Source organism: Heterodontus francisci, chromosome 26, assembly GCF_036365525.1.
Source record: "Heterodontus francisci isolate sHetFra1 chromosome 26, sHetFra1.hap1, whole genome shotgun sequence".
Classification (NCBI taxonomy): Eukaryota; Metazoa; Chordata; class Chondrichthyes; order Heterodontiformes; family Heterodontidae; genus Heterodontus; species Heterodontus francisci.
The window spans coordinates 70,164,204-70,187,571 of NC_090396.1; the positions used below are offsets into that span (position 1 = coordinate 70,164,204).

Sequence of the window (23,368 nt, forward strand, 5' to 3'; positions counted from 1 at the left end):
AGGAGCCCGAGCAAAACTGAGGTCAATGGGAATCGGGGGAAACCCCTCCGCTGGTTGGAGTCATACCTAGCACAAAGGAAGATTGTTGTGGTTGTTGGAGGTCAATCAGCTGAGCTCCAGGACATCGCTGCAGGAGTTCCTTAGGGTAGTGTCCTAGGCCCAACCATCTTCAGCTGCTTCATCAATGACCTTCCTTCAATCATAAGGTCAAAAGTGGGGATGTTGGCTGATGATTGCACAACATTCAGCACAATTCATGACTCCTGATACTGAAGCAGTCCGTGTAGAAATGCAGCAAGACTTGGACAATATCCAGGCTTGGGCTGATAAGTGGCAAGTAACATTCGCGCCACGTGAGTGCCAGGCAATGACCATCTCCAACAAGAACGAATCTAACCATCTATCCTTGACATTCAATGGCATTACCATTGCTGAATCCCCCACTATCAACATCCTAGGGGCAACCATTGACCAGAAACTGAGCTGGAGTAGCCGTATAAATACCGTGGCTACAAGAGCAGGTCAGAGGCTAGGAATCCTGCGGCGAGTAACTCATCACCTGACTCCCCAAAGCCGATCCACCATCTAGAAGGCACAAGTCAGGAGTGTGATGGGATACTCTCCACTTGCCTGGATGGTGCAGCTCCAACAACACTCGAAACTCGACACCCCGTCCAGGACATAGCAGCCTGCTTGATTGGCACCCCATCTACAAACATTCACTCCCTCCACCACTGACACACAGTGGCAGCAGCGTGTACCATCTACAAGATGAACTGCAGCAATGTACCAGGGCTCCTTTGACAGCACCTTCCAAACCCGTGACCTTTACCAACTAGAAGGACAAGGGCAGCAGATGCATGGGAACACCACCACCTGCAAGTTTCCTCCAAGTCTCACACCATCCTGACTTGGAACTATATCGCCGTTCCTTCACTGTCGCTGGGTCAAAATCCTGGAACTCCCTAACAGCACTGTGGGTGTACCTACCCCACATGGACTGCAGTGGTTCAAGAAGGCCCCTCACCACCACCTTCTCAAGGGCAATTAGGGATGGGCAATAAATGCTGGCCTGGCCAGCGACGCCCACATCCCATGAATGAATAAAAAAAACACCAAATGCTGATGTTACAAGATCTGGAGAATGGTTGTTTGATTGTGAATGGATAACATTGTCCTTCAGAAGCTATGGAGGCAGCTGGGAAAGGTGATTCTCGACGTTAATGATTAGAAAAGCTTAAGAAAGTTGAGTGTTTTTTCTGTAAGGGAGGAGATTTCAGCTGGTCTGACTGAAGCTTTCAAGATTATGAAGAAAGTAGGTTAAGTAAATTGAGATTTGTTCACAATGAAGTGTTAAAATACCTGTGGAGTCACATTTAATTAAAAGAAATAGAAATCGTAAGTCAGGTGGAACTATTTTATATATATATATATATATATATACACACACACACACAGTAATGGATTTGTGAAGTAAGTTACCAGGAAAGGCCATTGAAGTGACTATAAATAGATTCAAGAGGCATTCGATCTGTTTTGGGGAGAATGTCTAGATAAATATGTGCAGGCATGGCTGATCTGAAAAAGTGATAAACTTGATGGCCTATTTTACTCATTATTTCTTATCCTATCCAAGTTTAGGTTTGACTGCGTTTCCTGAGCCTAACTGAGGGGAACTGAATGTTAGTGCAGCTAATCATTAACTCAAGGATATTACAGTTTAATCAAATTATCTTTAAAGTTTCCAGCTCAGTAAAACTTTTTAGCCTCTGGTTTATATTTTCATCACTCACTGCTTTAAAAAAAACTAAAATCACAAAAAAATGTTTAAAACTGACCACTTGGATTTATAAGTGCGCGGATTACTTGTATATTCACTGATGCTTGGGCTAACCTCAGACAAGTACACTCCTCTCAGGCAGCAAAAATAACCATAACCTGCCTCAACTATTAACGCAGACAGTAGTTTGGCTAGTCTTAAAAAGTTTTTACAATAATTAGGGCATATTAGAATCAGGCCATTGAGCAGTGAAATCAGGAAACACTTTACACAAAGGTTAGTAGAAATGTGGAATTCCCCCTCCCCCTCCCCAAGGCTGTTAAGGTTTGGGTCAATTGGAGCTTTCAAGATTGAAATTGGCAGATTTGTGCTAGGTGAGAGTGTTGAGGGATATGATAAAAGGTGGGTAAATGGATCAAGTTTAAGGATCTGAATGGTCTAATCCTGTTCGAAAGACCTATGCCCTCAAATTCAACCTCGTCTCCTGTCCAATGGGAGGGTTACCCACTAATTAAGAAGTGGATTGCTTTTATTTGAGTGTCGTAGTTGTCACTGAGTGAAAGATGAACTCAATTCCATGTCAAGAGACCCCTTCCCTCGCACATAACTGAAATCTGTTTTTTTCAGATGTGTTGTGTTGCTGGTTTTACAGGGTTAACAATGGTAGCTAACTGCTACATTAGGCGCACTTTTAAAAATATTTTAATAGCATAATTAATAACATTTGTTATTCCAAATCCTTGTGAACCCGTATTTCGCTGACTGCAAACCTTCGCTCCCACCCTGGCCCTGAATTGTTAGTATTGAATGCTACATGTTTGAACAGCGGAGATTGTTGGTGAAAGGCATTTCCATTTTAATGATTCCTCATCTATAGGCGTTTCCACGGCTCTGAATTAGTTTCACTTTCAAGTCTTGAAGACTGGAAACTGCACCAGAGGAGAAAAATAGCGTTTCATTTCCATCTCCAAAGGTATCGAAAATGGAAAATATTTCTAAAACAGAATATTGTCAGTTGAACTTTTTGTGCAATAATATGGACAAATGAGCAAAGTTTTCGCTAAAAGTTGACGATGGCTCTATTTTCTAGGACTCGCCTGGTTAGTCTGATCATCTGTAACGGGATCGTTGGCTTCAAACTCTCAATTATTTCTTTCGTTTTAAATTACCTGTTCATTTCTTCACACTTCCCTTTGTCTAAAGGGCTCCTGCAGTTCCCAAAATAAACAGAATAAAAACCGTAGTTAACTAAAACGAACCGAGTTATGTACTGAAGCTCACCGCTGAAAGGCGTAGCGATTTGAGCTGAATACCAGCACCACAGTGACCGAGAGCTTAAAGCCTGGTTATTTCTTTGAACTACAGTCCATGGAGAGAAGCAAGATGAATTGAACAGGTATTTTGCATGGTCTTTACCATTAGAGGATACAAGTAACATTCCAGAAATAACTAAGTCAGGAAATGGGAGGGAGGAGCGCAAGAAAATTACAATCACCAGGGAAGTAGTACTGAGCAAATTATTGGAGCTGTGGGCTGACAAGTCCTGGGTCCTGATGGACTTCATCCTAGGGTGTTAAAAGAAGTGGCTAGTGAGATAGTCGATGCTTTAGTTTTAATTTTCCAAAATTCCCTAGATTCGGGCAAGGTTCCATTAGATTGGAGCATAGCCAATGTAATTCCTTTATTCAAACGGGGGAGACAGAAAGCAGGAAACTACAGGCCAGTTAGTTTAACATGTCATAGGGAAAATGTTAGAAGCTATTATCAAAGACGTTATTGCGGGCACGTAGAAAAATTCACGGTAATCGGGCAGAGTCAACATGGTTTTGTGAAAGGAAAATCATGTTTAACCAATTTATTGGAATTCTTTGAAGAAGTAATATGTGCTGTGGATAAAGGGGAACAGGTGGATGTACTGTACTTAAATTTCCAGTAGGCATTTGATAAGGTGCAACATCAAAGGTCATTGCGGAAAATAAAAGCTCATGGTGTAGGGGGTAACATATTGCCATGGGTAGAAGATTGGCTAGCTAGCAGGAAACAGAGTAGGCATAAATGGGCCATTTTCTGGCTGGCAAGATGTAACGAGTGGTGTGCCACAGGGATCAGTGCTGGGGCATGAACTTTTTACTATTGATGTAAATGACTTGGATGAAGGGACGGAAGATATAGTTGCTAAATTTGCGGATGACACAAAGCTAGGTAGGAAAATAACTTGTGAAGAGGACATGAAGCTACAAAGGTGTATAGATAGGTTAAGTGAGTGGGCAAAGATCTGGCAAATGGAGAATAATGTGGGAAAATGTGAAATTGTCTATTTTGGCAGGAAGAATAAAAAAGAAGCATATTATCTAAATGGTGAGAGATTGCAGAGCTCTGAGATGCAGAAGGATCTGGGTATCTTAGTGCATGAATTGAAAAAGGTTAGTATACAGATACAGCAAGTAATTAGGAAAGCTAATGGAATGTTATCGTTTATCGCGAGGGAAATTGAATACAAAAGTAGAGAGGTTATGCTTCAGCTATACAGGGTATTGGTGAGACCACATCTGGAGTATAGTGCACAGTACTGGTCTCCTTATTTAAGGAAGGATGTAAATGCGTTGGAAGCAGTACAGAGAAGGTTTACTAGACTAATACCTGAAATGAGCGGGTTGTCTTAGGAAAGGTTGGACAGGCTGGGCTTGTATCTGTTGGAGTTTAGAAGAGTAAAAGGCGACTTGATTGAAACACGCAAGATCTTGAGGGGTCTTGACAGGATAGATGGGGAAAGGATTTTTTCCCCTTGTGGGAGAAACTCAAATGTTAAACACAGTTTAAAAATAAAGGGTCACCCATTTAAGACAGATGAGGAGAAATTTCTTCTCTGAGGGTCGTGAAAGTCTTTGAAACACCCTTCCTCAAAATGGAAGCAGAGTCTCTGAATATTTTTAAGGCAGAGGTAGATAGATTCTGGATAATCAAGTAAAGGCCTGCCTCCCGACTCAAACCTGACTGGACCTGATGACGTGTTGGGTTCAGGTCGGGTCACACTTCCGGTTCAGCATTCAGGCTCGGCTTGGGTTGGGTTAGGCCGGATCGGACACGCTCTCTCACAACCTCAGGTGAGTGACTTTAATGTTAATTTACTTTTTGGTCTTTAAAGGTGGTTTTGTTACAGTTATTTTAAGCTTGTGCAGATGAGGAGCAAAGTGAAAAGCAGAAGGTAAGTTGACTGATGGTCGGGTCAGGTCAGGCGCGGGAAAAAACGGAAGGACTCGGGCCGGGTTGGGCTCGGGGTCGGATGGGGTTCTGTTGGGTTCGGGTCGGGTCTCATTCGCAGTCCCGAGCAGGCCTTTAAATCAAGGGGGTGAAAGGTTATTGGGGATAGGCGGGAATGTGGAGTTGAGGTTACAATCAGGTCAGCCATGATCTCACTAAATGGCAGAGCAGGCTCGAGGGGCCGAGTGGCCTACTCCTAATTCATGTGTTTGTAGGAGGTTGGAATGAGATGGAGGGGTCGAGGGGGTGTAATGGAGGAGAAAGGACATATGGAGCTAAGGAGAAGAGAGAGATAGGGAGGGGACAGTGAAGGGGATAGGATTGGAGAGAGAGTAATGGATGGGGTCTGTGGATTAATGGAGAGAGAGGGGGCTAGTTGGTGATGGAGGTGGATGGGGTCTGGATTAATGGAGTGGTGAGGAGGAGGCAAATTATAGAAGGTTTTAGTCAGATGGGGAGATGGAGTTGGGAGTAGATGATGAAGGAGGTGAATGGGGGACTGAGGAAGGGGATGGAGTGGGAATGTTAGAAAGGAGGGGGAGGTTGATAAGGAGATGGAGTGGGGAAGTAGGAGATTGAGAGGGAGGGAATGAAATGGATATAGAGAGCCAAGAGAGAGAGTGCATGGCAGGGAAGATGGAGAGTTGGAAGGGGGAAGGAATTCGGTATGAAATGGGGACGTGGAAGGTTGATGGAGGGGAGGAGTGGAATCATTGAGGGTGAGAGGGCAAGATGAGGAAATTATATGGAGGATGGGAAGGGGAAATGGAAGGCGAGATGTTGAGTTGGTTGAAAATTGACTAGGGCGGGAGGTGGAGGTGTAGGGAGTGGGAGATATTGAAGGAATTGGGAGAGGGGGGTGATGGAAGTGTGGGCAAGGGATAGGAAGGGAGAACTGAGAGTAATGGAAGGGTTACATTGGGGAGACCTTTGCTCAGCCTCTCTCCACTCTAAAAAGGATGAGATTGATGGGGAGGAGGGAAGGAAGAAGACTGATAATCAGATGGGAACAAGATAGATGTAGAAAGGATGCAGGAGATGGATAGGAAGGAGTGGATGATGGAAAGTGGGAGAGGGAGAACTGGGGAGAGTGGGGGAATGGATATGGAAAGAGAGGAGGGGGTGGGGATAGGGAAAGGAGAGATGGCTGGGTGATGAGTGGGGTACTGCCAAGAATGAACCGAGTAGGACAGAAAAGATAAACCAAAGAATAATGAGCAGATGATATCAAGACTGGATTGTATGAGGAAAGGAAGACTGTGACAGTGCACCATTAATGTGTCTTTACTTCTTCAAGATAACTCCATATTGTACCAATATGAAAGTTTCCAATTCCTATGGTAATTATCACTATGACCTCTGTGAAAAGCCCAACTTCTGCTCACTGGACCATATCCACTAAGTACTGGTGATAGTGCGATCTTATTTCATAGAATCTTAGGCTTCCTTCAGTGCTGTATCATACCACTGGCCTGTCATGACTGTGCCAGCTCATTGGTAGAACTTTTTTTCTAATTTAGTCCCACTCCCCTGCTCTTTCCCCATAGCCCCTTTTATAACCTTTCAAATAATTATCCAATTCCCTTTTGGATGTTACTATTGAATCTGCTTCCACCATGTTTTCAGGCAGTGCACTGCAGATCAGAACAAATGGCTGTGTAAAAGATCAAGGTTTCCTCATATCACCTCTGGTCCTTTTGGCAATCACCTTAAATCTCTGTCCTCTGGCAATAGCTTTCACATCCTTCCCTTAGTAACCCAGGATGCATCCCATCCAAACTGGGTGACCTTTCTACTTTGACTGCCACCTTTAAAGTACTTCCTCTTTATCTATTTTTATCCCATCTAAATATTACTATTACTTCCTCCTTTACTCCTACATTGGCAACATCCTCGTGAAAACAGTCTCAAAGTACTCCTTTAGTACTTCAGCCGTGCCTTTTGCCTCCACAAGAATATCTCCTTTTTGTTCCTAATCAGCCCTACCCTTCCCTTGACTACTTTTACTATTTATATGTTTATAAAAGACTTTTGAGTTCCTTTTTATGTTAGCTGCTACTCTATCTTGTGTTCTCTCCTTGCCCATATTAATTCCCTTTTTTGATATAATTTTTCTATTCAGCTTAGTTTTCTGATGTACTATGAACCTTACATTTGTGATAAGCTGCCTTTTTCTGTTTCATTTTAATTTCTATATCTTTAGTCATCCAGAGATCTATCTTAGGGTGCCCCTCTTTTTCCCCCTCTTGGAATGTCTATTCAGTACACAAACTATCTCTTTGAAAATCTTCCATTGTTCAATTACTGTTTTCCCTATCAATTTATATTCCAATCCACCTGGGCCAAATTCCTTTTCAATTCACCTGAAGTCAGCTCTCCTCCAGTTAACTATTTTTACACTTGATTGTTCTTGTGCATTTGCATATCTATTCTAAACCTGGATGATATGAACGTTGCTCCTCAAATGGTCATCCACTGAAATATGTTCCACCTGCCGCACTTCATTCCCCAGAACAAGATTCATCACTGCTTCGTTCCTCATTGGGCTGGAAACACACTGATCGAGGAAGTTTTCTTGTACATGTCAGGAATTACTCCCCTTTTTGCTCTTTAACTGTTACTATCCTAGTTTATACGAGTCCCCCAGTATCACTACTCTAGTTCTTGTATCTTTCTGTAATTTGCCTAAATAGTTGCTCCTCTATCGGATAATCTTCCCACTATTTGATGGCCAATACTATACACTGTTTTTACACACCTACAGTTTGATGCATCTCCAGTCACCCACTGAGCAGTAGCTAGGTGTTTGGAGTTTTTCTTGTGTGATTGGGAAGATTTCCCTTTTAAAAAGAGGGCATCTATTTCTGGCATGTTGGATTTGGCGTATAATTCACAAAGTAGTCAGAGTTTCCACCAGGAAAAATGGTTATTTTAAAATGTTTTTTTTAATACAGAAAAGTTACTTCTCATTGTTGCTTCAATGTTTTGATTAACTTGTAGAGTTTCTTTTCATAGAAACAACTGGAGCATGTAATTACCACAGCTACAAATAAAGTCTCCAGAATCATAATGGGTAGGTGTCACAATTACTAATCATAGTTTATAATGGAAATCTTGATATTTTATTAATCTTATAAGTACTGTCTGTAAATCTATTCATAGATATCTACCTCAAGTGACTATTTCATCCTATTTCTGAACATTGCAGAGTGTATTGGGGCAATTAATTCATGGGATTTCTTTTCATAGGGAACTGAAGCATGTGATAATATTTCTTGCACAATCAACAGTTAGATTGTCTTTTACACTCATTATCCTCCCCACACTGAGGGATGGATTGTTATCAATGAAATGATGGGGTGGCGCAGTGGTTAGTACCGCAGCCTCACAGCTCCAGCGACCCGGGTTCAGTTCTGGGTACTGCCTGTGCGGAGTTTGCAAGTTCTCCCTGTGACCGCGTGGGTTTCCTCCCACAGCCAAAGACTTGCAGGTTGATAGGTAAATTGGCCATTATTAATTGCCCCTAGTGTAGGTAGGTGGTAGGGGAATATAGGGAAGGTGGGGATGTGGTAGGAATATGGGATTAGTGTAGGATTAGTATTAATGGATGGTTGATGGTCGGCACAGACTCGGTGGGCCGAAGGGCCTGTTTCAGTGCTGTATCACTAAATAAAAATAAATAATAAAAAAATCCGATGGGTTCTATAAAGGGTGGGTGATTGGCTCCAGTAAGACAAAAATTTACACCATTCCCTCTAACTCAAGATCGACATCACAAAGAACCTTGGAAGAGAGTGTGTTTCTCTCAAATAGCATATTGAGACACAAGGCACATCTTTAATACACGTGGCCTCTTAAAATGTATCCATTATCCAACCCCTTATGTTCAGTTGTTTTTTTCCTATTCTTTGCATCAGTCATTTTTGTGCTGGTTCCACAAGCTTGGAATGATCCTAAATTCTTAGCAACAAGGATATGGAATTGGCTGAGTGACAGGAAGCAAAGAGTAATGGTTAACAGATGTTTTTTCGGGCTGGAGGAAGGCTTGTAGTGGAGTTCCCCAGGGATCAGTGTAGGGAACCTTGCTTTTCCTGATATATATTACTGACCTAGACCTTGATGTACAGGGCACAATTTCAAAGTTTGCAGATGATACGAAGCATTGTGAACTGAGGAGGATAGTGCAGAACTTCAAAAGGACATAGACAAGTTGGTGGAATGGACAGACAGGTGGCAGATGATATTCAATGCAGAGAAATGTGAAGTGATCCATTTTGGTAGGAAGAACATGGAGAGACAATATAAAATAAAGGGTACAATTCTAAAGGGGGTGCAGGAGCAGAGGGATCTGAGAGTATATGTGCAAAAATCATTGAAGGTGGCAGGACAGGTTGAGAGAGTGGTTAATAAAGTATATGGTATATAGGCTTTATTAATAGAGCACAGAGTACAAGAGCAAGGCAGTTGTGTTGAACTTGTATAAGACACTAGTTTGGCCTCAGTTGGAGTATTGAGTCCAGTTCTGGGCACCGCACTTGAGGAAAGACGTGAGGGCATTGGAGAGAGTACAGAAAAGATTCACAAGAATGGTTCCAGGGATGAGGAATTTCAGTTATGAAGATGGATTGGAGAAGTTAGGACTGTTTTCCTTGGAGAAGAGAAGGCTGAGAGGTGATTTGATAGAGGTATTCAAAATCATGAGGGGTCTGGACAGAGTAGATAGAGAGAAACTGTTCCCACTCGTGAAAGGATCGAGAATGAGAGGCACAGATTTAAAGTATTTGGTAAGAGAAGCAGAAGAGACATGAGGAAAAACCTTTTCATGTAGACAGTGGTTAAGGTCTGGAATTCGCTGCCTGAGAGTGTGGTGGAGGCAGGTTCAATTGAACCATTCAAAAGGGAATTAGACAGTTATCTGAAACGGAAGAATGTGCAGGGTTACATGGAGAAGGCGGGGGAATGGAACTAAGTGAATTGCTTGTTTAGAGAGCCAGTGCAGACACAATGGGCCGAATGGCCGACTCCTGCACTGTAACAATTCTGGGATTCAGTTTATCTTAATGCACCTGAACACAGCCTGTGGGTGAGGGAATGTTTCCTGTCCAAACAGTTTTCTTGAAGATCCTGCTCTTCAGGTGCAGGTCGTCTAAATTAAGTATTTAACTGCTATTATAAAGTCAAATGTTTGCCAGGAAAGCAAGGTCTGAAAACTGTCCAAGCAATTTGAACAGCCTTGATTCTCTTGGTCACGTATAGGGAAAGGGATTTTGGTGACTTGATAATTGGGAGATGAAGAGGTCGAGATCTCCAAAATCTGCATCTTTTTTGATGTGTTATCTGCTGTATCATCTTGCGATTCAGACGAATATGACAACAATGGCCTCCAATAGCTTTCTCCAGGGGACCATGCTGCAGTACCTGCACATATTTGCAAAAACCTCATTTGCAGCCATGACCTGAAACGTTAACTTGTTATCTGTCCACAGATGCTGCCTGACCTGCTGAGTATTTCCAGCGCTTTCTGTTTTTGTTCCTTTCTACACCCTTTTGATATGTTTACAGGGTTAGATCAAGTGTGGGTGGGAGGAAGCTGGTGTTTTTCTTCTTTATTCATGGGTTATGAGCATTGCTGGCTAGGCCAACATTTATTGCCCATCTCTAATTGCCCTTGATAAGATGCTGGTGAGCTGCCTTCTTGAACTGCTGCAGTCCTTGGGGTGTAGGTCCACCCACAGTGCTATTGGGGAGAGAGTTCCAAGATTTTGACTCAATGACAGTGAAGGAACAGTGATATAGTTCCAAGTCAGGATGGTGTGTGGCTTGGAGGGGGTCTTGCAGGTGGTGGTGTTCCCATGCATCTGCTGCCCTTGTCTTTCTAGGTGGTAGAGGTCGTGGGTTTGGAAGGTGCTTTTGAAGGAGCCTCGGTGAGTTGCTGCAGTGCATCTTGTAGATGGTACACACTGCTGCCACTGTGCATCGATGGTGAAGGGTGTGAATGTTGAAGGTGGTGCATGGGATGCCAATCAAGTGGGCTGCTTTGTCCTGGATGGTGTCGAGCTTCTGGAGTGTTGTTGGAGCTGCACCCATCCAGGTAAATGGAGAGTATTCCATCACCTTGTACATGGTTGACAGGCACGGGGGAGTCAGGTGGTGAGTTAATCGCTGCAAATTCCCTGCTCTTGAAACCAGTTCAGTTTCTGCTCAATGGTAACCCCCAGGATATTGATGGGGGAATTCAGTGATGATAATGCCAATGAATGTTGAGGGTAGATTGTTACATTTTCTCTTGTTGGCGATGGTCATTAAGTGGCACAAATATTACTTGCCATTTATCAGTCATCCAGGTCTTGCTGCTTGCAGGCACAGACTGCTTCAGTATCTGAGGAGTTGTGGATGGTACTGAACACTGTGCAATCGTCAGTGAACATCCCCACTTCTGATCTTGTGTTGCGCTGATGGTCATTGATGAAGTAGCTGAAGATGCTTGGATGTAGGACGCTACCCTGAGGACCTCCTGCAGCAATGTCCTGGGGCTGAGATGATTGGCCTCCAACCATCACAACCATTTTCCTTTGTGCAAGGTATGACTCCAACCAGTGGCTGGGGTCGACAGTGTCTCTGTACACTGACACCAGTGTCCATGGTAAAAGATTTTGGTGTCTGTGACTGGTAATTTTAGGGATGAGAAATTTCCCGTTGATTATTTCTTCCAAACCAGTCTGACTTGAAAATAATCGCAGCTGTCAGTTTCACAGCTGATAGGGTGTTTGAACCAAAACAACACATCCTATTCAGACAAGTTCAGCATTTTCCGGCGGGTTCCAATTTTTTTTTTTAAAAGCCCAAACTTGTCTGAATAGGAAGCGCCGTTTCTGCTCAAGCACCTGTCAGCTGTGGAACTGACAGCTGTGATTTTTAAAAAAAAAACTAACCAATCACAAACTGCTCTACTGAGAGTTGCTGCACTTCAACTGTTGAAGATAAGGGGGGTGGAGGGAGGCGGACGAAGTGGGGTGGGTGCGGGAAGAGGGAGACGGGAGACAGTGGGGGGAGAGGAAGACGGGGAGACGACGGTGGGAGGGGAGGGAGACGGGGAGAAAGGGGAGAGGGATGATGGATAAGTGGGTGACTGGGGGGGTGGCGAGACAAAGAGAATGGGGGGCAGAGAGAGGGGGAGATGACACGGGGGAAACACAGAAAGGGAGCGGGAGAGAGAGACACAGGCAGGGAGAAAGAGAAATCAAGATCACTCCTGACAGATGGATATCTATCGCTGCAAGTGTGCGGGCAAACACTGACTATGTGTGCTGGCATAAAAATGCCTGGTATTTCACCATAGTGGCGAAAGTATGTCAATAAATTAGTCGTCTCATTTAAAGCCTCTTTAAAAAAAAAACACATTTGTTGTTTTGATTAATATTAAGATAAATTTTTCATACCTTCATCTTTCTGAAATTGTTTTACCGGCCCCCCCCATGTAAGACAAAAATTGTAATGTGGCCGCCATGCGAAAAGGTTGGACAGCCCTCCTTCAAGACTTTAACCTTGTGTTTTAAAATAACCTCGCAGCTAAGTATGTCAAAGATCAGTAACCGCAATCTGCATCATTTACTATCCAGTTTGAGGGCGGAAAAGCTGAGTGTCCAACGTCATTTGAAAGTTGTCTGTATCGTGTAATTCTTCTTCTTTGGCCTCCTTGTCTCGAGAGACAATGGGTAAGCACCTGGAGGTGGTCAGTGGTTCGTGGAGCAGCGCCTGGAGTGGCTATAAAGGCCAATTCTAGAGTAACAGACTCTTCCATAGGTGCTGCAGATAAAATTGGTTGTTGGGGCTGTTACACAGTTGGCTGTCTCCTTGCGCCTCTGTCTTTTTTCCTGTCAATTGCTAAGTCTCTTCGACTCACCACTCTTTAGCCCCGCCTTTATGGTTGCCCGCCAGCTCTGGCGATCACTGGCAACTGACACCCACGACTTGTGGTCAATGTCACAGGACTTTAGGTCGCGTTTGCAGACGTCTTTAAAGCGGAGACATGGAAGGCCGGTGGGTCTGATACCAGTGACGAGCTTGCTGTACAATGCATCCTTGGGGATCCTGCCATCTTTCCTGCGGCTCACATGGCCAAGCCATCTCAAGCACCACTGGCTCAGTAAGGTGTATAAGCTGGGGATGTTGGCCGCCTTGAGGATTTCTGCGTTGGAGATACAGTCCTGCCACCTGATGCCAAGGATTCTCCGGAGGCAGTGAAGATGGAATGAATTGAGATGTCGCTCTTGCCTGACATACGTTGTCCAGGCCTCATTGCTGTAGAGCAAGGTACTGAGGACCAAGGCTTGAGACACTCGGACATTTGTGTTCCATGTCAGTGCGTCATTTTCCCACACTCTCTTGGCCAGTCTGGACATAGCAGCGGACGCCTTTCCCAAGCGCTTGTTGATTTCTGCATCGAGAGACAGGTTACTGGTGATAGTTGAGCCTAGGTAGGTGAACTCTTGAACCACTTCCAGTGTCACCAATATTGATGGATGGAGCATTTCTGACATCCTGTCCCATGATATTCGTTTTCTTGAGACTGATGGCTGACCAAATTTTTTGCAGGCAGCCGCAATCCTGTCGATGAGTCTCTGCAGACACTCTTCAGTGTGAGATGTTAATGCAGCATCTTCAGCAAAGAGGAGTTCCCTGATGAGGACTTTGCGTACTTTGGTCTCCACTCTAAGATGGGCAAGGTTGAACAACCTGCCACCTGATCTTGTGTGGAGGAAAATTCCTTCTTCTGAATGCATGTGAGAGCAGCAGGAAGAAAAAGATCCCAAACAGTGTAGGTGCGGGAACACAGCCCTATTTCACGCCACTCAAGATAGGAAAGGGATCTGATGAGGCACCGCTATGCTGAATTGTACCTTTCATATTGTCATGGAATAAGGTGATGACATTGCTGAGTCATAGATGGTGTCTCTGATGTGGACCCACTTGGTCTCTGCATCCCCTGCAGGAGTGTTTTGAAGGACTTTTCCAAGTGAATTTAGAAACTTATGTAACAGCTGTGGATGAGAAATTCTGCTCATGTTGATGCGCGGGTGGCCCTTCTGCTTGGAGTGATGCAGCTTCTTTGGTCTGAGTCTAACCTTGCTGCACACCAGGGAGTGGTCGGTGTTGCAGTCCGCACTGTGGAAGCTGTGTGTGATTTGGACACTGTTTATAGAGGCTCGCCTTGTGACGATGAGGTCCAGCTGGTGCCAACGACGTGATCTTGGGTGTCTCCATGAAACCTGGTGACAGGGTTTAGTATGAAAGAACGAGTTGGTGATGCAGAGGTTGTGATAGGTACACAACTCCAGCAGTCTCTGTCCATTCTCATTCATCCTTCCAATACCATAGTGCCCAAGGCAGGAGGGCCATGAGACATGGTCGGCCCCAAGTGCATGTTGCTAACAGATACATGTGTCGGGTTGGGTCTATGTTCTGTGTCCAGCATTTGGGGTTGGCTTAGATTCAGGTTGGCTGTGCTTGGGTTTTGTTTTGTATTGTTTTCTTTTTAGTCTATGTTTTGACACGATTTTATTTTTCTGTATTAATAACATATTTGATATTGTTGGGTCGGGCATGAAAAAACATTTGAAGGACTGGGGTTCGGTTCGGGTTGGCGGTGGTCAGGTCGGGCCTGGGTCAGATTTTAATTTTATACCTGAGCCAGGCTTTATCGTATGGAGCATAAACACTGACAGTTGAGCCTGTTTCTGTGTCATTTTCTAAATTCAGGAATACTCATTTTAATTACAGGTGTCTCCTAACCACAATTACCAGTGTCAATGTCCAGGTTATTCAGGCACAGACCTTCAGACCAAACCCTGATCTGTGAATCTACTGTTTCCACCAATTATTTCTTACAATTCCTTCTTCCTTCTCTTTGTCCTGCCTGGTTGTTTCATTAAATTAAACCCAGTCCATAGTTTACACCTGCAGAAAGACAGACGTGCATTTATGTAGTGCCTTTCAAGTTCTCAAAGCACTTTATAACCGACTAAGCCAATTTGCACACAGCAAGATCCCACACAGAGCAATGTGATGTCCGTATGATCTGCTTTAGTGCTGATGAATGAGGGGTAAATAAGTTGTAAAGTCTGGGTGCTAAAGGCAGTTTGATACATAAGGCTCTGAAAGTATGAATTTCGTCTTTTCACTCAAACTGTTTCTGGTTTCAATTGTTTTCAGAAGAGTTAAAAAAGCTACGATTGGAAGATTGGGATGAAAACGACGTGAGGACCTGGTTACGATATATTCGGGTCAAAGATGAACATATAAAAACATTATACGATCAAGAGGTAACCGGTGCAGTGTTGCAGGTGATAGATAATGACGCGCTTAAAGACCTACACATAAAACAAGGTCAAATACAACTGATTTTGAAAAAAAGGAATGAATTATTGAATAGTCAGGACTTTGAATTGGCCCAGTGCAGCACAAGTGCAGTGAGAGAACGAGAAAAAGCATCTTTAACACAAGATAGTCGGAAAGGCGCTCCAAGTCTATCACCGCAGGCGGAGGCTGTGCCAAGCAAAGAGAAATTGAGAAGCCAGCACCATGTTACTGTATTAGCATCAGATTCCCCTGACAGTTCTGCTGATTCACAGCACACGAGCACAGCTGAAGAAAGTGTGAATAAAAATAATCCTCACATTCGATGCAAACCTTGTCCATTTGACAAGGACGATATCAACTTTAAATATGTAAGTAAACAAGTTCTTCCACCAGAAACTGGGGTTATAGACTTAATTTGCCCCTGTCACGAATATAAATCTCTTGCCAAAGCTGTAACACTAGACAGAAAACGGCTACAAGTAAAGTTTGCTCGGGAAGTTATCAAATTTGCCTCTGGATGCATGAATGTTCGAACTAACGGTACAATACATTTTGGGGTTGAAGATAGCAATAGTAGTTCTGGGCACATGCATGGTGAAATAATAGGCGTACCTATCAAAGATCAAAGCATCTATGTTGATGCATTGGATTACATAGAGAAATGCTTCACACGGTACAGTGAGGATGCAAGAAATTGCATCAGACCACCCAAATTTGTGGAAGTGATCAGCAGAGATGGAAGTGAAGAAAGATTTGTAATCGAAGTTGATGTAAACTCATCAATCAAGATTGTGAAAAGCAAAATTTATAGAGTTCGTCTTCCAAATTTTAGTGAAAAAAAAAATAAAGTAGAATGTGAGAAAATAACCATTTACAGAAGAAATGGAGCAAAATCTGAGCCCATTTGTGAGGAAGACCAAGATGAATTTATTTCGGGTATGCAAGAGAGAGACTCGAGAAGAGAAGCAGCCGAGAGCACAGAGGAGCCCAGCAACAAAATCTGTGAGGATCTTGGAAGAAAACTATCAGTTCTTCTAACCGGTGGCAAGACGTACATGGATAACAGCCAGTGGTACGTACTTGTCATAAACAAATGTAAACCAGAAGATTTACAGAAATTAAACTTCTTATTACATATGAACATTTTTTGTATGTTTGACTTTGATCCTGATTCTAAGAGCAATGGCTTCTTTGAGTACTACCTAAAACATCACACAGCCAATGTTCACTTCTTAAAAGATTACAAATATGAAGACAGAGAGAGCATGAGTGACCTCAGGAAACGTTTGTGCTTGTTTGATCAAACTAGCTGGATATTCTGCAATGGGTGTAATGATTATGATGGTGATGAAAGATCATGTGATGTGAGTACATGGGTGAAGAGCAAAAAAAAGTACTTGAAGAGGACAGTCTCCTTGATCTGCAATGAAATTCTACCGATTGGTTCTTTTGTTGTACTTTTCCTCCTCTTGTCACCAGTAGAACAGCCTCTGGTAGACACATTCCATGAATTCTATGCAGAAATGAATGGCAGAAATGACATCATTTGTATTGCAGAGTGTGACGACAACTATCGGAAATGGGCCAATCTTACACAGCCCTCGTGCAGCATTGAAACTATAGACAAGATGAGCATTGTTGGGATGAAACTGAACCATGTGAATGACACAATCCAGACTATGCTCCCAACATTAATAGACAGTGCCAGGCATTTACCAGTGTCAACAAGGGGTCTGTGTTTACTCAAAACTGCAGATGAAGAGAGAATGTCCACACTTGAAATACTGAGTGTCAATCAGTGTGAGAATTACAAAGTTGATCATCATGATCCTGATCACGTCACCAAAATTGAGAGAGACTTTTATCGGGGTGGTAAAGTCAGCTGGCTGAATTTCATGCTCGCAGAAAAAGGATTGTGTGGTGAGGTTATACAACGGGATGCATACAAAGAAGTTGTCAAAATTGTAGATGGAATGGTAAGGGGTTCATCGGTTAAGCAGTTAGTTGCTACAGTACATGTATTTCATCATCCTGGTAGTGGAGGAAGCACCCTTGCACGACAGGTTTTGTGGAATTTTCGAAAGGACCTGCGATGTGCAGCTGTCAAGCCATCATGTGCTGTTGGGAAAGTCTGTGAACATGCCACCCAGCTGCTTGAATATGAAGAAAATGATATTAATCAGTGTTTACCAGTGTTACTACTTGTTGAGGATTCTGATGAAGATTACTTTGATGAAATCAAGCATGAATTAATAGTTGCAGTTGGCTGTAAGGCAGTCAGTATTGTGAAACCTCTCTTCATACTTCTGAACTGTAGGAGATCCAATAATCCTGAAAAACTGTGTAAAAACATTCCACTGGAAGCAGTAGCTGTTACCCACAAATTAACAAAGGAAGAAAAGAGACTGTTTTCTAACAAGCGTAAGAAACTCGAGGAGCATTTTGAGCCAGAGTTTATATTGACATTTGTTCTAATGAGTGAAGAGTTTTCAGAAGAGTACATCCAGGACTTTGTGAAACATTTACTTGAAGGCATTGACCACTCTTCTCTTGTCACTCAACTGATAAAGTACGTTGCCTTACTGAATCACTATGTGGAGAATTCAAACATTTCACTGTCTCATTGTGAAGCATTTTTGGGTCTTGGTATTCAAATAGATCACTTGCGGCAGCAAAGCTTTGAATCCTCTTTGAGTCAGCCAGCACGCCTTTTGTTCATACACTTTAGAGATCTCGCCACTGAGATTAAGTCGATCCGAATTGTACACCAACTTGTTGCGAAAGAAATACTGCATCAGTTATCAGATCAGCCTCTGAGTCAAATTGCGATGGACCTGCTTCAGGAAAAGGTATTTTTTAAACATAGATTTGCCCGTGATGAGTTCATTAAATTCATTAGGGACTTGTTCATACGACGTCACAAAAGAAGTAAAGGTGACAGTACAGATACCATTTTTTCTCCTCTTATCGAAGATATATGCAAGAAGGAGCAAACTCCAGAAAAGGCTGTGGAAGTTCTGACAGCAGCTTATGAGTGCTTTGGGAAAGATCCATATTTTGCACAGCAGCTTGCTCGATTGCATTACATGCACAAACATTTTGTTGAAGCTATAAAGTGGGCTGAAGATGCAAAATTTCAGTTGCCAAGTAATTCTTACATTTTGGACACAGAAGGACAAGTGTACAGAAAAAAGCTTAATGCACTGTTTGATCCAACACATTTGGAAAATGAAGAGGTTACTCCCGACAAGCTAACAGAAGCAATAAGAATAGCTCTAAAGGCAATTGAATGTTTCAGGGCTGCTCAAAAGGCAGCAAAATCAGAGGCAGATTCGATGAATAACTCTGGTTTTGTTGGTGAAGTTGAGGTTGGATGCCATCTTTTGCAACTGCTTTCACTACTGGACATCTTTGAAAAAGATAAAGATGGCAGCTACACAAAGCTGGTAGAGTACCTTCTGGGTAACGATATTCCTGAAGAAATTGAAGAACCTTGGAAAAACTTCCATGGTAAATTGAAAGGACTACATAAAGGAATAAATGAGGCGCTTGAATGGATGTCTGAAGATTCAAGTTATTTTCAAACCAACAAGTGTGAAGATGATGAAGATGAAACCTGTTATACAGAGGACCATTCATACAACCCTAGGAAATGGCTAATAAAGAAAACAAAAATATATGCACGTTATTTTGCTCTTTCAGAACATGAAGAACAAAACTTAAAACCGAGTTCAAATTGTTTTTTATCCCCTCTGGTAAGACACCTTCAAATTTACAGACACGGTGGTGGAAACATTGCAGCAATTTTTTCACTGTTGTCTGATCAAAAGATTGATCGAGCTGCAGTAAGATTAGAAAAAATAATCTCCATGTACCCTGAAGACCATCAGAAAGAGAAACTAGAGGTGGTTGATCTTGCTAATTTCATACTTAGTCAGATTGCGCTTGCCTGTGTGGCACCAAAGTCTTTGAAGCTGGTAAAATATCACGAACTGAGGGAATTGAGTTTGCAGTTTTGGAAAAAAAAACCTAACAATTCAAGTGCCTGGTTTTTATTGACTGTCTTGTATTGGCCAGATGAAGCCTGTGACCGGGAACCCAATGAAGCGAAAGGCAGGATCTTAAATACAGCGCTCGAAACAATGAAAAGACTGTATGACATCAAAATGAAGAACTTGCCTTCCAGAAAAAAGCAGATTTATACTCATTTTTTCTTGGGAAATGGACATGGGTTTGATAAAATTGTTCATAAAAGTTTGCTTGAAAAACTTACTGCTAGCCGCCTAAATGAAAGAAGATTGAAGTGGCTTACTGGAGATGTGTGGAAGAACCCCAAGGTCACCGGAAAGTTGAAGCGGGTTAAAGGATGGACAGAAAATGGAAGCATATTTGTACGTGGTCACTGGAAGCAGAACAAGATTAAAATCTTGCCGTTGCATTTCCCATCAATGCCTCATGGCAATGAGAATGTAACCTTTTACCTCGGGTTTACATATGGTGGACTTTTTGCTTATGATATCCAAGTGGAACGTTAAACTGAACTATTAATATCCTGCCCCCGCTCCCCATGTGTGCCTTTCCCTGTCTGGTTCCTGGCCTACTTTGACAGGAGTTGTTGGGTTTATTTTAGTGGAATACTCCGATCATGCAATTAGTTCAAATTCCTGTTAAGCATAACATTTGTTGCATTTTACTTAAATTCTGTATATTATATAGTTGGTAGTTTAGAATTCTGACTAATATTTCAAAAGTGTTGCTAACATTGAATTTATTAAACAGCTATTTTAAAACTTAATAGGCTGTCCTTTGGGAGACCTAATTTCAGATTACAGACTAGAGCAGATTATTTGGGTTAGAGGTGTCGCCTCCTTCACGATTCAAATACCTTTCTGGTAGGTTAACTGAGGGTGGGAATTGATGGCATCTTCGTAAATAACATGGACTGACAGGAAGGTCATATGGGTTGTGAAGAGAAAATTGAGCGAAAACTAGTAAAATAAAATGGATTAAATATAATTATTTTATTATTCAACAGAATAATTAATCAGTACTTTACTGTTTTTTCTTGAGTCAGGTTTAATGCATTTATATTTTCATACTAATTTTTTTCTGTAAAAAAGGCGATGTGGTTAGAGAAATATTTACTTAGATTATATTCTGCATGTTTACTGAGAAGGTAAAATATTGAATTAATGCAGTAGAACAGTTTCTGTAATTTGAAAATAATGGCTGAAAGCTACAAATTTCTTGTGCATACCTTTGAAATAATGTAATTTGACAGTTATTTTAGCACTTTTTAAAATTGTAATTGCCTGCAGAGTCATATATCTGATCATCGGACGCTTTCAACAGAAACCACCCATTCAGTAATCTGTTTCACTTAATTACCTGGAGTAAATGCTGTCTGTGGTTGTTTTTAGCCATTTATGCCATTTCTGTGGGTTTCCATCCATCTCCTGCCACAGCCACCACCCCCACCCCCCCCCAAAAACAATCTTTGCTGAAACTGTGGCCCGATTGGAAATTCCTCAGGGTTAACTAAGTCAGATTTGTAACTGTGCCAGGGCTGGCACCTGCCCATTCTCTGAAATGTTGACACTGCACTAATGTGTGGGACCGGCTCATTTAAAATACCCATTGTCATATGTCCCACGTAAAACAAGATTTCTGTGCTGGGAGTACTTGAAAATTCAAATGAAGCTTTTAAAAAGCTCAGTTTGGCTGAAGGTTGTGGAACAAGGCAAAAACTGCAAAGGCTGGAAATGTTCAAAAGCAGCAAATGCTGCAAGCACAGAGTAGGCCATTTGTGGAGAAAACAGCAGTTAACATTTCAGGTGTGGACCCTTCATCAATAAATTCGATCCATTAATAATCTGGAATTGGAAGCTAGTCTCATTAATGGTGCCATGAAACTACCATCGATTGTCATAAAAACCCATTTGGTTCACTAATGTCCTTTTAGGGAAGGAAATCTGCCATCCTTACCTGGTCTGGCCTACATGTGACTCCAGACAGCAATGTGGTTGGCTCTTAACCGTCCTCTGAAATGGTCTAGCAAGCCACTCAGTTGTTGAGGGCAATTAGGGATGGGAGACAAATGCTGGCCTTGCCAGTGATGCCCACAGATATTTTTGTGTGTGGGATGTGGGTGTCACTGGCCAGATTAGGGCTGACATTGTCATGTAGAGCTCCAGGGGATTGATGGGATGGGATGGGGCAAAATAATTTGCTTATTGGAAGAACCAAAAATGGCAACAACACTAAAATCTGTAGCCTGATTTTATTATTATCATGAAGATGTTGAAAATGAAGTGATGAAATATCTGCAATAGACTTCTTCTCAATAAAAGAGTAAAACAGAAACAAATTTGTTTTCATTTTTATGTTGCATATTCCGTGCTTGGTGCTGCTTACAGGATTGCTGACCATTAGTATTTCATTTTCCATTTGGTCTATTAAAATGAGTGTATTTGCAAAAACACTTTGAAGTGGATATAAAATTAGATTAATATTTGTGAAGATTGAATTCTCAATGTTGTACTAAACCAGCTGCTAGCTCTTGGACTTTACAAGATGGAGGTTTCACTCGCACCATGCACAGGAAAGGGTCAGTTTTATAATGGGTGTTGTTTATAAATGAACATTTAACATACTCATGTCAAACTCCTCTTTGTTATTTTAAGGCAGATATTTGCCCAAAGGTCAACAATAATAATGTGAGGAATGTGATATCAGCAAGCTAGCTATTTGCATAAGAACAATAGCAGTCAGAAAATCTAGCCTGAATTTTTTGAGCAGTGTCAATCATCTCGAGCTTCCTAGTTTTTCACAGTGTATTTCTGCAATAAAATTCTTTCCTATCTGTTAATAAAAGATGAGCTCAGTACATCAGTGAGAAAGAATCTTAGATCGGAAGATCAAGATGTCAAATCAGTTTGGGTGGAGCTAAGAAACAGCAAGGGGCAGCAAACATTAGTCAGAGTTGTTTATAGGCCACCAAAAAGTAATGGTAATGTAGGGCATGGTATAAATCAGGAAATTAGAGCTGTATGTTGTTACAGCTGAGGCGGGAGGAGTACACTGTTAATTCAGTCCCACTTCTCCACAGGTCACAACACATATTTAAATTTTCCCACTTATCGATACAATCATAGACTTAATTTTTTACCAGAATAAAACACACCAACCAGGTTTCTTTAAACAACAAAATTATCAATTTATTATAAAACAAGTCTTAACTAATAATGAAGTAAAACATACACACATTGAAATATTAAAGCCTCTTACTTATCTTAGCCCCTCTCTCACACACACACACACATACACACACCAGTTAACCAAAAAAATAAAAGGGATTTTTGTTTATAGCGCTGTTACAAAGAAAACAGAAAAAAACCCACTTGATTTTGGTTTGGCATCCCAAATGCGTATAGCTTGTTGTCACTAGGATCTTCCCAGAACAATTCTGTCCAGGCGGTTGTTGAAGATCGGTTTAGGTAGGCTTTCCCAGAAATGCAGCTACAGCGGCTTCAGGTAGGTCTTACAACAGAAAATACAGCAACAAGAGTTTCAGTTCCCACACATTCGATATGTAGGATTTCTTAAAATTCAGTTGGAAATAGGAAACTGACACACTGGAAATGCAGGATTTCTTTTTGAGAGAGAGAGAGTGCTTGGTCATCATCTTTGGCAGGCAAAAAGCAACTGTTTCTTTGTTGCAATTCAAAGGGAAACTATAAACATCCCAGAGGTCAGGCCTCCTGACATCTATAAACCTTGACCTGTCATTTCTTTATAAACATCTACCCCAGGTCAAAAACAACCCCTGCTGGATGATTATCCACCGACAGGTGCCTTCCAGTAAGACATGTTTACAAGCCAAATCCAGGAAACTTCTGGTGACTTCTTAAAAAAAAAAAAATACCAAGTTCAGCATCTCTTCAAGATTCCAGGTGAATCAAAGTCTAT

The 23,368-nt window shown here is 42.0% G+C and overlaps 1 protein-coding gene across 6 annotated transcripts; it reads left to right on the plus strand.

The window, feature by feature from the left end:
• Window positions 1-1,946: 1,946 nt before the first annotated feature.
• On the plus strand, window positions 1,947-21,753 carry samd9l (sterile alpha motif domain containing 9 like). Of its 6 annotated transcripts, XM_068058521.1 has the most exons (6): window positions 1,947-2,056; window positions 2,658-2,753; window positions 2,871-3,176; window positions 8,057-8,114; window positions 11,378-11,622; window positions 15,254-21,753. In XM_068058521.1, exons 5-6 carry the CDS (start codon window positions 11,580-11,582, stop codon window positions 19,933-19,935), a joined length of 4,725 nt encoding a protein of 1,574 aa, XP_067914622.1. In that variant the 5' UTR covers window positions 1,947-2,056; window positions 2,658-2,753; window positions 2,871-3,176; window positions 8,057-8,114; window positions 11,378-11,579; the 3' UTR covers window positions 19,936-21,753. The 6 variants fall into 6 exon arrangements, with proteins under 6 accessions (XP_067914622.1, XP_067914621.1, XP_067914623.1 ...); XM_068058520.1 differs by lacking the exon at window positions 1,947-2,056 and having other exon boundaries at window positions 2,493-2,753; XM_068058522.1 differs by lacking the exons at window positions 1,947-2,056; window positions 2,871-3,176 and having other exon boundaries at window positions 2,493-2,753.
• Window positions 21,754-23,368: the final 1,615 nt, after the last annotated feature.